The sequence below is a fragment of the Pristiophorus japonicus genome, chromosome X (assembly GCF_044704955.1).
Source record: "Pristiophorus japonicus isolate sPriJap1 chromosome X, sPriJap1.hap1, whole genome shotgun sequence".
NCBI lineage: Eukaryota > Metazoa > Chordata > Chondrichthyes > Pristiophoridae > Pristiophorus > Pristiophorus japonicus.
In genome coordinates, this window is record NC_092010.1 from 21,224,835 (window position 1) to 21,238,485 (window position 13,651).

The following is a 13,651-nucleotide window of genomic DNA, read 5'->3' on the forward strand; positions in this document are numbered from 1 at the left end:
TAGGTGGCGCTGCAGTCCACTAGGGGGAGCACTATATTACAGTTACAGCCTCCCTGTTGAGTCTGAGCTTGGTCATGTACTGCTTCTCTGTAATGAGCAGGCAGCTGACTAGCTCAGTATATCCATTGCCCGCTGTAGTTGGTTCTGTGAGTTGTGTACTGTTTGCTCTCTCTGTACTGAGCACCTCGAGTCTCATCGCCGAGAGCATGCAGAAATCAAGCGCAGGCAGCGGAAAGAGCGTGCGGCAAACCAGTCCCACCCTCCCTTTCCCTCAACCACTATCTGTCCCACCTGTGACAGGGACTGTGATTCCCGTATTGGACTGTTCAGTCACCTAAGGACTCATTTTAAGAGTGGAAGCAAGTCTTCCTCGATTCCGAGGGAATGCCTATGATGATGACTGCCAGCCCATCCTCTCTACCCTCTCTAAGAGACACCAGCCTATAGCTTTAGATGCTGCACTCATGCAATCAGAAAACTCCAGGTTAGGGACGGGCAATAACTGCTGGCCTTGCCAGCGATGCACAGATCCCATGAACGAATAAAAAAAAGGTGTGACCTGGAGTTCAACATTCAGTTTTCCTTTACACCCCGCTAACTCACATAATTCTGCCTGAGTTTTTCATGATTGGTCAAGAAGAAGAAAGAAAAACTTGCATTTATATAGCACCTTTGGGATGTCCCAAAGCGCTTTACAGCCAATGACGTAATTTTTTTAAAGTGTAGTCACTGTTGCAATATAGAAAATGTGGCAGCCAATTTGCACACAGCAAGCTCCCACAAACATAATGACCAGATAACCTGTTTTAATGATGCTGGTTGAGGGATAACTATTGTCCAGGACACCGGGAAGAACTCCCCTGCTCTTCTTCGAAATAGTGCCGTGGGATCTTTTACGTCCAGCTGAGAGCAGACGGGGCCTCGGTATCACGTCTCATCCGAAAGACGGCACTTCTGACAGTGCAGCGCTCCTTCAGCACTGCACAGGGAGTGTCAGCCTGGATTTCATGCTGAAGTTTCAAGAAGCCTCTCTGTGTGAGTCTAACTGGTATGAGGTGCGTTCAGATCACTGTATGCATTCAAAGGGGGTCATTTTTACCTAAGCCACCCGGCAGGAGGCTGATGGGATGGGGTCAACAACCCATTTGGCCCTCCACTACAATCAATGGTGTAAGACGGGCGGCCATCCCGTCAGTTTCCCTCCAAGAGGGCTCGGTTAAAATTATCTCCCCGCCCCCCCCCCCCCCCCCCCCCACAATGGGTTCAATGCAGAATTAGCTGAAATAAAATAAATACAGATAAACCTTTTTGGCAGAGTTAGTTACTTACATGCTCTTTTCTAAGGCACTCCTCCTTTCTTCCTCGGTGTCTATTGAGGTGATTGATTGCCGCGGCAGTCCGTTTGGAGGCTGGGCCAAGGAACTCACGGCGCCATCCTGATCCGAGAGGTGGGAGATAGGAGCCTGCACCTAGGAGACACAAACCCATTAAAGTGTTATTCCATCCCTGTTCCCTCCTCAAAGGCGACATCAGTCACAAACAGGGACACATGGCAATATCCGCCCAAGGTACTTGTGCCAACACTTTGGATGGTGACGAAACAAATCGAACATTCCAATTACCATCCAACTGGAAAAGCTCCAGCCCTGGTTCTAAGTTTCATGCACTCGGACATTGACCAATGCCTTGCTCCTTTGCGGACCTACAGCTCTGCCGTGTGTGGTTAGGGTCGCCAATTGTGGTTGGACGTATTCATCACATGACCTCCCGCCTCGGCTGGTCAAAATAAGGGTACGGTAGCATAGTGGTTATGCTGCTGAACTAGTAATCCAGAGGCCTGTAGTAATGACCCAGAGACGATTCTCTCGGTTGTAGGACCCGTTCCTCCCCCCACCCCACAATGGCAAAAATTTGACGATTGAATGTAAAACCTCAGAACTGCGTTACAGCCCGCAAAAAGAGCTGGGCAGGATGGGGTTAATTCTTACATTACAGCCAAACCATCAGACATCATGAAGGCAGGATATCTGTCATCGACTTAAATCACCAGACAATGGCAGCAGAAGAGAGACATTCACACCTTCAATGGTTTCCTGCCTGAAAAGATACAGGAACATTCATATATTAATTTATCTTAAGGGGTTACATTGTTTAAAGAACGTACCCGGGACTGTGGCTCCAGAAAGGCTGGTATCCGGGTAGGCCCAGACAATGGAGCAAGACCCTGAGCCACGCGGATAGGAATACTGATAGAAAACCAACTTTGTAAAGGACCTCAGAACAATCCTGAACAATGACAATAATGGAGAACAATTCGTCATCAAGAGTTCACATTTGATGTGGCCATCATATTCATTTGATGATGCCATCGTGTTAAATCTGTTCCAAGATAGCAAGTTGGTTTTTGGTATAAAGAAGACCCATTTTCAAAGGCACAGAGGAGCAGTACAGGGACAGAATCGAAACAGCAACAGAAGCCAGTGGTGTGTCTTCATGGGCTGGAAGTGCGCCATTTCCTGATACGTGCAACTGGGAGCTTCCAGGCAGAAAATCTTCCATTGGATAACTCCAATGCACTGGCACAGGCATGATAGGCCCAAAATGGCCTCCTCCGCTGCTGTACATTTAGGATTCCACAACTCTCGTCAAAGCCCTTTATTAAAGCTATGGATCCTCTGGGGGGGGAAATTCGGTATTTTAGAGCCTCCAGTTAGCACCTGGCAGGGGCACTAACGGGATGCTGAGGCAGTAACGCAGCGGCGAGGTCAATCCAGCGACGCACACCCAAATCTGGTCCCCCCACAGTGCCGCCACTACGAGCTAGCGCCGGGGACGTCAGCGCCGGGCAGATCGTGACAGCAGTGAGCATGCAACGCTGACTGGGCGCCCGATTTGTAAAATTCATTGTCACCGCCCCCCCATCTTAGCACCTCGCCCCGACAGCGAGAGGGAGCGGGGGCGTCAAGCAGGCGGATATCGGCTCCAGGGGCGATACTGAAAGGGATCATGAGTAATGAGTGACAGCTGTCAGGTTAGTGCTGTTTCACGACTTCCTTGTCAGTTTGACAGTGTGCAACAGTTGAATTCAGTCTTTTAAAGGTTGTTTAGTGTCGTGGCAATAAAATTTAGTGACATTTTAATTCTCACAACATATCAAAGTGCTACACTGGAATGAGGTTCTGCAGCATCAATGAACCCTGCCGCCCCCGCTCCCCTTTAAGAACTGGAAAGAGCCTGTGGCAATGATGACTTGTGATTAGACAGCACCCGATATTGCTTAGCGCTTTGAGTGTAACGCCACTGAGCTAGGCCATTAGCACTCCAATCCTTTCTTTGAGCAATGAGACTTAATTTTGAGTGCAGCATGATCCATTAGCGCCTGGTGCTAAATCTCAAACTTTTATAAAATGACTGCCCATTCCTGGGCTGTAATGAATTTCTCCCCCTCTAGGTTTTATAGGGGATTGCATACCACTATGACTGCTGGAATAGCCTTGGCTCCATAGCTGCAAGAACAAAATGCTTAGAAATTCTACAAAGAGAAAGAGAAAGGCAGGGAAAAGCGGATGTGAGAGAGAAGGACAATATGCCAATGTCACCTGACTGTCACCCGTGAGGCTTGTGACTGGTGAAGCTTGCAACTTGTACCAATTTTAATGTATTTCGAGATCGGGAGGGAGGATCGTCATTCAAGTGGAGGGCTGGTGACTGAAAGTCTCACACACAGGACTTGTCCAGCACTCAGAACTCTCATAGGCGGTTCCTCGAACAAGGATGACTTGCTTCCACGAGTTCACAGGCGTTTCGATGAAGGACCCGATGTTCCAGTCCTGAACTCCAGTTGAGGGGGTGGAAGATGCCTGTGCGTGGATTTTTTAACGTGGGGTGACCGTTGCACACCAGCCACCACACGGGCTTGACAGAGCTCGGCCTTGATCCAGTGGCAAGGGATAACCAGGACGACTGGAGACCTGCTCTGCTGAACGGACCTAGTGCGCACACACATATCGCAGTGTGGGCAGGTTCTGGGCCCCGTACCCTCATTCACCGCACCTCAGCCACAATCTCTCGCCACTCCTCCGCCACAAACATTCACCGCATCTCCGCCACAATCTCTCGCCGCTCCTCCGCCAAACATTCGCCTCACCTCCGCCGCGATCTCACACCGCTCATCCACCACACATCATACTACACACGTACATCTCTTTTGATTGATTTAAACTAGAATTATGCCATGAAAAAGGAAGATAAATAAACCTGGTCTTTGCAATGAGTAGGTATAAAGGAAGTGCACTTCCTTCCACTGCGAGTACACACCCTTTATACCTACTCATTGCAAAGACCAGGTTTATTTATCTTCATTTTTCATGGCATAATGGTGTCGCGCAAGGATCTGTGTTGGTGCCTGAACTATTCACAATGGGGCAGAAATTCCGGCCTCCCCGTCCGTACGGAGTGTGTATGGACCCGGGAAGGCGTCGCAAAAGCCGGTTTTCGGTGTGCAATGCGCATGCGCTGAAACCCGGCTTTTCTCAAGCTCCAGCTTGACAGATCTTCCGTATCTCGGCAGCCAGGACATCTGCATGGGCAGGATTGAGGGATTCACCCATATCTTGCACAGCGGATGTCCTGAAACTCCTGCGCCTGATAAAAGCAGGCTCATAGCCTACTGTTACAGGCGTAAGAGTTTTAAAATACACAAAAACATCTTAAAATAAAATTATAAAAACACATTTTATTGTTTAAAACCTTTCCCACTACGGTAAGTTTATTTTAAACCATAATAAAAAAATCGGAAAAATATACATTTTTTATAATACATAAATATCTTTAATTTAAATTAATAAACATATGTCGTGTATTTTTTCTATTTTCTATTAGTGTTTTGTGTGTTTGGGGGGGTTTCTCATTCATAATAATGGGAACTCCAACTTATGGAGAACATACTTGACCTGATTGGCTGCCCAGAGCCATGTGACTGCAGCTCCAGCCTTGCGCACGTCCTGACGTGCACGCACTGCGATGCAGTCAGTGGCCTCAGGACCGGGACCTCGCGTGGGCGCAGCAGCTTAAGATAAGTGCGCATCCTTTTAAAGTTTTTTACCCGATCGCCCGCGGGAAGCAGCCGACCGGGATTTCTGGGCCTATATTTCTTAATTACTTGGATCAAACAATAGAGAGCCATATATCCAAGTTTGCCGATGACACAACGGGCCCAAGTTTCTGCCTCAGTTGCTCCTGATTTTTTGGAGCAAATGGTGTAGAACGGAGTATCTTAGAAATTCAAATTCCCGGTATTTAGTTTGCTCCAGTTCCAATCAGTTAGAACAGTTTCACTTTGGAACAGAATTTTTTTTTCAAAAGGGGGCGGGTCCGGCCACTTACGCCTGTTTTCAAAGTTTCGGCAGTGAAAACTTACTCCAAACTAACTTAGAATGGAGTAAGTGAAGATTTTTGTACGCTCGAAAAAACCTTGTCTACACTTTAGAAAATCAGGCGTAGGTTACAAATCAGGTGTAGGTTACAAATCAGGTGTAGGGAATGGTGGGGAGGGGTTAAAAGGGAAGTTTACAAACATTAAACACTTCAGTTTTACAAATAAAGAGCCATCATCAATAATAAATGATAAAACATCAATAAATCAACCAATAAATCAATCAAAAAAAATTAATAAGAAATAATTTTTTTTTTAAATCAATAAATAAAACATTTTCTACTTACCGACTGCAGCACCGGGAGCCCTCCAACAGCGTGCTGGGATGCCCCCCCCCCCCCAGTGTGTCTCTGTCAGTGTCTCTATCTCTCTGTCTGTCTGTGTGTCTCTCATTCTCTGTCTGTCAGTGTCTGTGTTTCTGACAGTGAGGGGGAGGGGGGTGAGGGGGGTAGAGGGAGAGAGGGGAAGCAGGGGGAGGGGAGGGAAGCAATGGGGGAGGGAGGGAAGTGGGAGGGATGGGGAGAAGGGGGAGAGAAGGGGAAGGGAGAAGGGGGGGAGAGGAGAAGGGGAAGGGAGAAGGGGGGAGAGGAGAAGGGGAAGGGAGAAGGGGGGGAGAGGAGAAGGGGAAGGGGGGAGAGGAGAAGGGGAAAGAGGGGGGAGAGGAGAAGGGGAAAGAGGGGGGAGAGGAGAAGGGGGGGAGAGGAGAAGGGGAGAGGGGGAAAGGGGAAGGGAGAAGGGGGAAGGGAGAAGGAGGGGAAAGGAGAAGGGGGGAAAGGAGAAAGGGGGTAAGGAAAAGCGGGGGGAAAGGAGAAGGGGGGAAAGGAGAAGGGGGGAAGGAGAATGGGGGGAAGGAGAAGGGGGGAGAAGGAGAAGGAGAAGGGGGGAGAAGGAGAATGGGGGGAAGGAGAAGGGGGGAGAAGGAGAAGGGGTGGGGGAAGGAGAAGGGGGGAGAAGGAGAAGGGGTGGGGGAAGAAGAAGGGGAGGAAAGGAGAAGGGGAGGGAGGCTGAACGGGCCCGGCCCGGCCGGGCCCAAGACTTCAGGCAGGGCCTGTCCGGTCCGGGAGGAAGGGGCCGGGAGCACGGGTCGGGTCGGGGGAGGTGGTGGGAGGGAGGTCGGTTCGGTTCGAGTTGGGGGGAAAGGGAGGTCAGGTCGGGTAGGGTGGGGGGGGGGGAGCGCGGGTCAGGTCCGGGGGGGGGGGGGGGGTGGGGGAAGCGGAAATCGGGTCGGTGTCGGGGTCGGGTCGGGTCCGGGGGCCGGGTGGGGGGGGGGAAAGCGGGAGTCGGGTCGGGTCGGGAGGAAGCAGGAGCTGGCCGTGGGAGGAGCCTTATCCACGCAGCCCCAGTGAGGCCATTCGGCCAGGGCTAGGGGCTGCGTGCTTCGGGCCCCTCCCACACAGTTTTGGGGGCCTGGAGCTACTGTACATGCGCGCCCACTGTCGCGCGCATGTGCAGAGGTCCCGGCACTGTTTTCAGCGCAGGGACCTAGCTCCGCCCTCTACAGCTCGTGCTGCGCCGCGCCGAGGGCCAGAGGACCTGCAGGGAGCCGGAGAATCTGGAAGTTTTTTTTAGGCGCACTTTGTGGCGCGAAAAACGGGCGTCCAGGTCGGGGCTGTGCCATTCTAGGCGCGGCCCGAAACTTGGGCCCTACTATTGCTGGCATAGTAAATAGTGTAGACAAGAGCATAAAATTACGAAGAGACATTGATAGAATAAGTGAGTGGGTGAAACTGTGGCTTATGGATTTCAACGCAGGTAAGTGTGAGGTCATCCATTTTGGACCAAAAAAGGATAGATCCCAGTATTTTTTAAATGGAGAAAAGCGAGGAACAGTGGAGATCCAAAGAGATTTAGGATCCGTGTAGGCAGATCACTAAAATGCATCAGTCAGCAACATTCCTGCTAAGCTGCATGACCGTGCAATCTGAATGGGGCACCAGCTGGTTAAAGGGCCTGCGCACCCCAAAAAAATTAGAGGGAGCATTGATGGTCAGCTACAAAAGAATAATCAAAAAGGCTAATGTAATGTTAGGCTTTATAAAGAGAGGGCTAGATTATAAAGGGGAGGAAGTTTTGCTGCAGCTACACAAAGCCCTGGTTAGACCACATCTGGAGTACTGTGTACAGTTCTGGGCACCCACACCTTAGGAAGGATATATATGAAGGAGTGGAGCGCAGAGTCACCAGAATGTTACCAGGGCTCCAAGGGTTAAATTATGAGGCGAGATTACATAAACTAGGCTTGTATTCCCGGGAATATAGAAACATAGAAAATAGGTGCAGGAGTAGGCCATTCGGCCCTTCGAGCCTGCACCACCATTCAATGAGTTCATGGCTGAACATGCAACCTCAGTACCCCATTCCTGCTTTCTCGCCATACCCCTTGATCCCCCTAGTAGTAAGGACTACATCTAACTCCTTTTTGAATATATTGAATATAGAAAGTTAAGGGGTGATTTGTTTGAGGTTTTGAGGATTTTGAAAGGAATTGATAGGATCGATAGAGAGAAACTTGTTCCACTGCTCGGGGAGTCAAGGACAAGGAGACATAACCTTATCAGAGACAGGCCATTCAGGAGGAACACAAGGAAATACTTCTTCACGCAAAGGGTTGCAGAAATGTGGAACCCTCTCCCACAAAAAGCAGCAGATGCGAGCTCAATTAATCATTTTAAATCTTAGATCAATCAACCTTTGCTAGCCAAAGGATATGGAACCAAGGTGGGTAGATGGAGTTAGGATACAGATCAGCCATTGAAGAGCGGAACAGGTTGAATGGTTTACTCCTGTTCCTATGTAATGTTAAATTCCCATACGATAGTGCATACTCCATATACTCATACCCACACACTGACAAAACACCCACTTACAGAATTCCCCCCCCCACCCCCACATACTTACTGAACCGCATAAACTCACACACACACACACACCACACACACACACAGCTGCCCCCACTCACATGTACTATTCACTGGAATTTAGAAGAATGAGAGGGGAATCTCATAGAAACATATAAAATTATGACAGGGTTAGACAGGTTAGATGCAGGAAGAATATTCCTGATGTTGGGGAAGTCCAGAACCAGGGATCACAGTCTAAGGATGAGGGGTAAGCCATTTGGGACCGAGATGAGGAGAAACTTCTTCACTCAGAGAGTGGTGAACCTGTGGAATTCTCTACCACAGAAAGTTGTTGAGGCTAGTTCGTTAGATATATTCAAAAGGGAGTTAGATGTGGCCCTTACAGCTAAAGGGATCAGAGGGTATGGAGAGAAAGCAGGAATGGGGTACTGAAGTTGCATGATCAGCCATGATCATATTGAATGGTGGTGTCGGCTCGAAGGGCCGAATGGCCTGCTCCTGCACCTATTTTCTATGTTTCTATGAACTAAGCCCCACTCAGCAGCTGAAGGCATGGCCGCCAATGGACACACACACACACACACACACACACCACCTCCCCCCCATTCTCATGTACGGAGCCTCACTATCACATACCCACACCATTCACCGCCATCCCCCACCCCTCCTCCCCCACCCCCCGCACCACCACACACTCACAGATCCCCCCCATAAATCACTTCTGACTAGTTGGTACCTTCTTTAGGCTCTGATTGGCTTAAAATGACTCAGCAGCCACAAACTAGGACCAGAAAAAAGTCATTCAGCCCATCTAGTTTATCCTGCCATTCGAGTCCACATATGGGACCCATTTTGACCGCATTCACGTTCCTCCTGCTTCGGCACCAAGCCTATAGCCCTCTACTCATAGGAACCTTTGTCCTATTATGGTTATACTCTGGGACGAGTTGGCATGTTTTCAACTCCTGGGATTAAGCGCATGATTGATCGTTATATTTGGCAGCACCTCAGACCTCCAACTGATTTCTGCTTCTAACCTATTGAAAACACAGCAGTGTAGTTCATGGTCCATTTAACTTCCGATTTTCCAGTAAGTTGAAGTGCCCGACTTGAAAGGGACTCCCCAGGTAGACGTCCGACTTCGGCTCGGCGTCCATGTTTGGCCCGTTACACTCCGGTGAAGCGGCTTGGCACGTCAGCCTACATTAAAGGCGCTATATGAATGCAAGTTGTCGTTGCTGCATTGGTTTCTTGGCCCCGGTATTTGCGGGGGGGCGGGGAGGGGCCTGGGGCTGAGAGGGAGTGGGGGTGGGGACGGAGTGGGGTGGAGGTGGGGTGCAGGGGTGGGTGGACAGGGCGGGGGGCGGGGGGGGGGGAGTCAGTTTTGCGTTTGGGAACCCCAGAAAAATGGGTTTGCCTCAGGAGCCGATTAACACTTTTTTGTCTCTGTTTCTCGGCCGCAGCCAGCCAGATTGAGAGGCTGGCTGGCTGTCGGGTGGGTAGGCCGGGGAACAGAGAGGAGGGATGGAGGGATTGGAGGATGGTGGGTGGTGAGGTTGGAGGGGGAGGGGCGGGTGTCGGATATCGGTGTCAGGGGAATAGTAGAAAGGCCGGGGAGGGGAGATAGGAAGGGTCGGGTGGCGGGGGGGAGGGGGGGAACTGGAAGGGTTGTGGGGGGGGTGCGGAGGCGACATCGGAGGCAGCAGCTGGGTAGTGTAGAGGAGTGTCAGAGGGATGGGAATGACAATGGGAGGGGATGATGGGGTGGCAGGTTGGTGGGAGATCGTGGCTCGGGGGGGTGGGGCGAGCGGGGGGGGGGGGAGATCGGATCGCGGGAAGCGGGGAATGGCCGCTCCTGTTCCTCCTGGCCCACAAGCAGGGCTGGAAAGGCACTTGCCTCTTCCACACAGCAGCCCTCACCTCACTTCAGCTGCCGGGTTTCCCGAGGCCTGGGTAACCCGGCCGGCTAGCATCAAATTTAAAATGGAAGACAAATGTGAGACATGTGAAATAGTTAAATGAGCGACCCGCTTCCTGGGAGCGGGTTGGTTGCCTGCTCCCTGTCCCGCCTCCGTTAAAACTGGAAATGGGCGGGTTCGAGGCGAGTTGGGGGTCGGGTTTGAGATTTTTACCGTTTAAAACACATCCCACCCGACTCCAACCCACCCGTTTTTGGGGTTTAAAATTCCCCCCCTATAATGTATTTCCTTCAAGGGTTCTTTGCTTAAGAATCCACAGCAACACATTGCTATTAAGAACTAGTTGGTTTACTAGCAAAGGTTTAGCAATCACACGACACATTACCAGTTCATCCACCAGGCTCACAACCACCTGCCCCATCGTGGATCCCCCGAACCCAACTGGCTGGGGTTTTATTGAGTCTTGTGAACATCACGTGACTGGCTAAGCCACTCCCAACTCAACAGCTCTCCTACTATTTTAAGTAGAAACTTTAAAGGGGCGCTAGAACCGACAAATTAACAAATAAAACGCTTCGAAAATTAAACCAATCAAATTAAAATTTGGTTGCCGGGGGTGATGATGCACTCCAGTCCCTCCAGTGCCCACCTCGCGTGGAAGGCCGCAAGTGTACCATTGGACACCCTGGCGTGAAAGTAGCCATGGAAGAGAGGCAGGGAGGCGGGCTGAACGACCCCCTCTGCCTGGATCTGTTAATGGCCACCATAAATACAAGTTATTGTTGAATTTAAATTTCCCAGCTATCCTTGGTGGGATTTGAACTTGGGTCTCTGGATTATTAGTCCAGGTCTCTGGGTTGCTAGTCCAGTAACATAAGCACTATACTACCATATCACTCAACAGCTCTACACACCCTCCTCCCTCTCCCTCCTCCCTCTTCCACCTCCTTTCTCTCCCTCCCTCCCTCATCCTTCCCTCTCCCTCCTCCTCCCCCTCCCTCCTCCCTCTCCCGCCTCCCTCCTCCCTCCCTCTCCCTCCTCCCTCTTCCCTCCCTCCTCCTCCTCCGTCCCCTCCTCCTCTTCCTCCCCCTCCCTCCTCCCTCCCTCCTCCTTTCCTCTCCCTTCTCCCTCCCCCTCCTCCTCCCTCCCTCTCCCTCCTCCTCCTCCCTCCTCTTCCTCCCCCTCCCCCCTCATCCCTCTCCCTTCCCCTCCCCCTCCCCCACTCCCTCCACCTCCTCCTCCCTCTCCCTCCCCCTCCTCCCTCCTCCTCCTCCCTCTCCCTCCCTCTTCCTCTCCCCTCTCCCTCCTCCCCCGCTCCTCCCTCCTCCTCCCTCCACCCCTCCTCCACTCCCTCTCCCTCCTCCTTGCTCCTCCTGCTCCCTCTCCCTCCCTCTCCCTCCCCCCTCCTCCTCCTCCTCCCTCTTCCTCCTCCCTCCCTCTCCCTCCTCCCTCCCCCTCCTCCCTCTCCCTGCTCCCTCCTCCCCTTCCTCCCTCCTCCTCCTCCCCTCCCCTCCTCCTCCTCCCCCTCCTTCCTCCTCCCCTCCACCTTCCTCTCCTCCTCCTCCTCCCGCTCCCTCCTCCCTCCTCCTCCCTCTCCCTCTCCCTCCTCCTCCCTCTCCCTCCCTCTCCCTCCCCCTCCCCCCCCCCCCCCTCCTTGCGTCAGACGCGGGCGGTCTGAGCAGAGCGTTGCTCAGGACTCGGCAGCACCATACGCCACTGGCCAATCAGCTGCTTGCCCTGTCCTGCTGCGTGGAAAGCGCGCGCTCGCAATGCTGTGCCTGTGCTTTATTGTTTGTTTCAGTCTGAGTGGGGTGGCGCAGAGAGCGCTGGACCTTTGGAACCAATGGACCGATGACAAAAGCAGCGATACAGTATTGAGTGTGTTAGCGTTCGGAGCACTGCATCGGAGAGGCTGCTGAAAGAGGCGATCATTAATGAGTGGCACCAGCCAGCAGTACAGTACACAATACCTATACTGATTAGTCAGTTCTGCCAATCGCTTGGCACCAGCCAAACTATATTGGAACATAGGAACAGGAGGAGGGCTATTCAGCCCCATTCCACCATTCAATGAGACCATGTCTGATCTGTATCTTAACTCTATCGACCCGCCTTGGTTCCGTAACCCTTAATACCTTTACCAAACATAAATCTATCAACCTCAGTTTTGAAATGTTCAATTGACCCCCAACCTCAACAGCTTTTTAGGGGAGTTTCAGATTCCCACTGCCCTTTGTATGAAGAAATGCTTCCTGATATCGAGAGTTCTAGCCCTCTAAGCAGGACATTGGTTGCTTACATTGCACTATAAATAGAAATGAGATGGCTCTTGGAACTTCCCTTTCAGTTGAATTTGAATGTGTCAAATCACTTTCTATAGTCAAAAACATTTTCCCTTTAATGGAGAAACATGGCCCAGATTCACAGAGACATGCAGAAACTAAACCATGTAGTGTCAGTTGTTCCTCAGTAGATAGCATGCTTGCCTCTGAATTGGAAGGTTATGGGTTTAAGTCCCACTCCAGGAACTTGAGCACATAAATCTGGGCTGATACTCCAGTGCAGTGCTGCATTGTTGGAGGTGCCTCTTTTGGATGAGATGTTAAACTGAGGCCCCGTCTGCTCTCTCAGGTGGACGTAAAAGATTCCATGGCACTGTTTCGAAGAAGAGCAGGGGAGTTATACCCGGTGTCCTGGGCCAATATTCATCCCTCAATCAACATCACTCAAACAGATGATCTGGTCATTATCACATTGCTGTTTGTGGGAGCTTGCTGCGCGCAAATTGGCTGCTGCGTTTCCCGCAATACAACTGTGACTGCACTCCAAAAGTACTTCGTTGGCTGTAAAGCAGTTTGTGACATCTGGTGGTCGTCAAAGGTGCTGTATAAAGGCACGCCTTTCTTTCTATGTTGCAACACAGATGCGGGGCTGAGGCTGAAGCAGAGGTGGGGAGTAGGTCTTCGTGATGGAGTTGGGGTCGGAAACTCAGCCTGGGGGGGGCGGTGGGGGGGTCATTATGTCAGCTTCTTGGCTCCGTCCTGACAGCTTAGTGTATAACAATCGTGGTCCAACTCCATCAGTCTCCCTCAAGCCAGTGCTCAAAACACTGAAGCTTGTCCAAGTGTTCCTTAAAATCACCCAAAGACAACAGTCCTTGCAAGAGATAATTGCTTGCACATTAGCACTCAAGATAGTTTTCATTGAAAAGTGCTGTGTGTTGGTATAATGGCCGATGAATAATTCAACGTGGATGAGCTACAAATTTGGCAAGCCAGCCATTTTATTTGCAGCCTACAGTAATCCTGCTCCAATAGTCTCGATAGAGAGCTGAAAGTTTCTTGGCAGGCAAGTTGGCAAATTGAATCCAGTCCACAGGCCAAGCTTGCAGTTTTGTTATAAGTTGTGCTGCTCTGCCAAAGGTAAAGAGGCAAGAC

General features: G+C 51.0%; 1 protein-coding gene across 4 annotated transcripts in view; it reads right to left on the reverse strand.

Annotated features, from left to right (window-relative positions):
- Positions 1-13,651, reverse strand: part of LOC139240819 (rho guanine nucleotide exchange factor 25-like) — a 266,303-nt gene that overhangs the window by 81,489 nt on the left and 171,163 nt on the right. For all 4 annotated transcript variants that reach the window (XM_070869299.1, XM_070869302.1, XM_070869301.1 and 1 more), the window contains exon 4: positions 1,330-1,469. In XM_070869299.1, the coding sequence (XP_070725400.1) occupies positions 1,330-1,469 (140 nt within the window). The remainder of the gene's footprint in view (positions 1-1,329; positions 1,470-13,651) is intronic.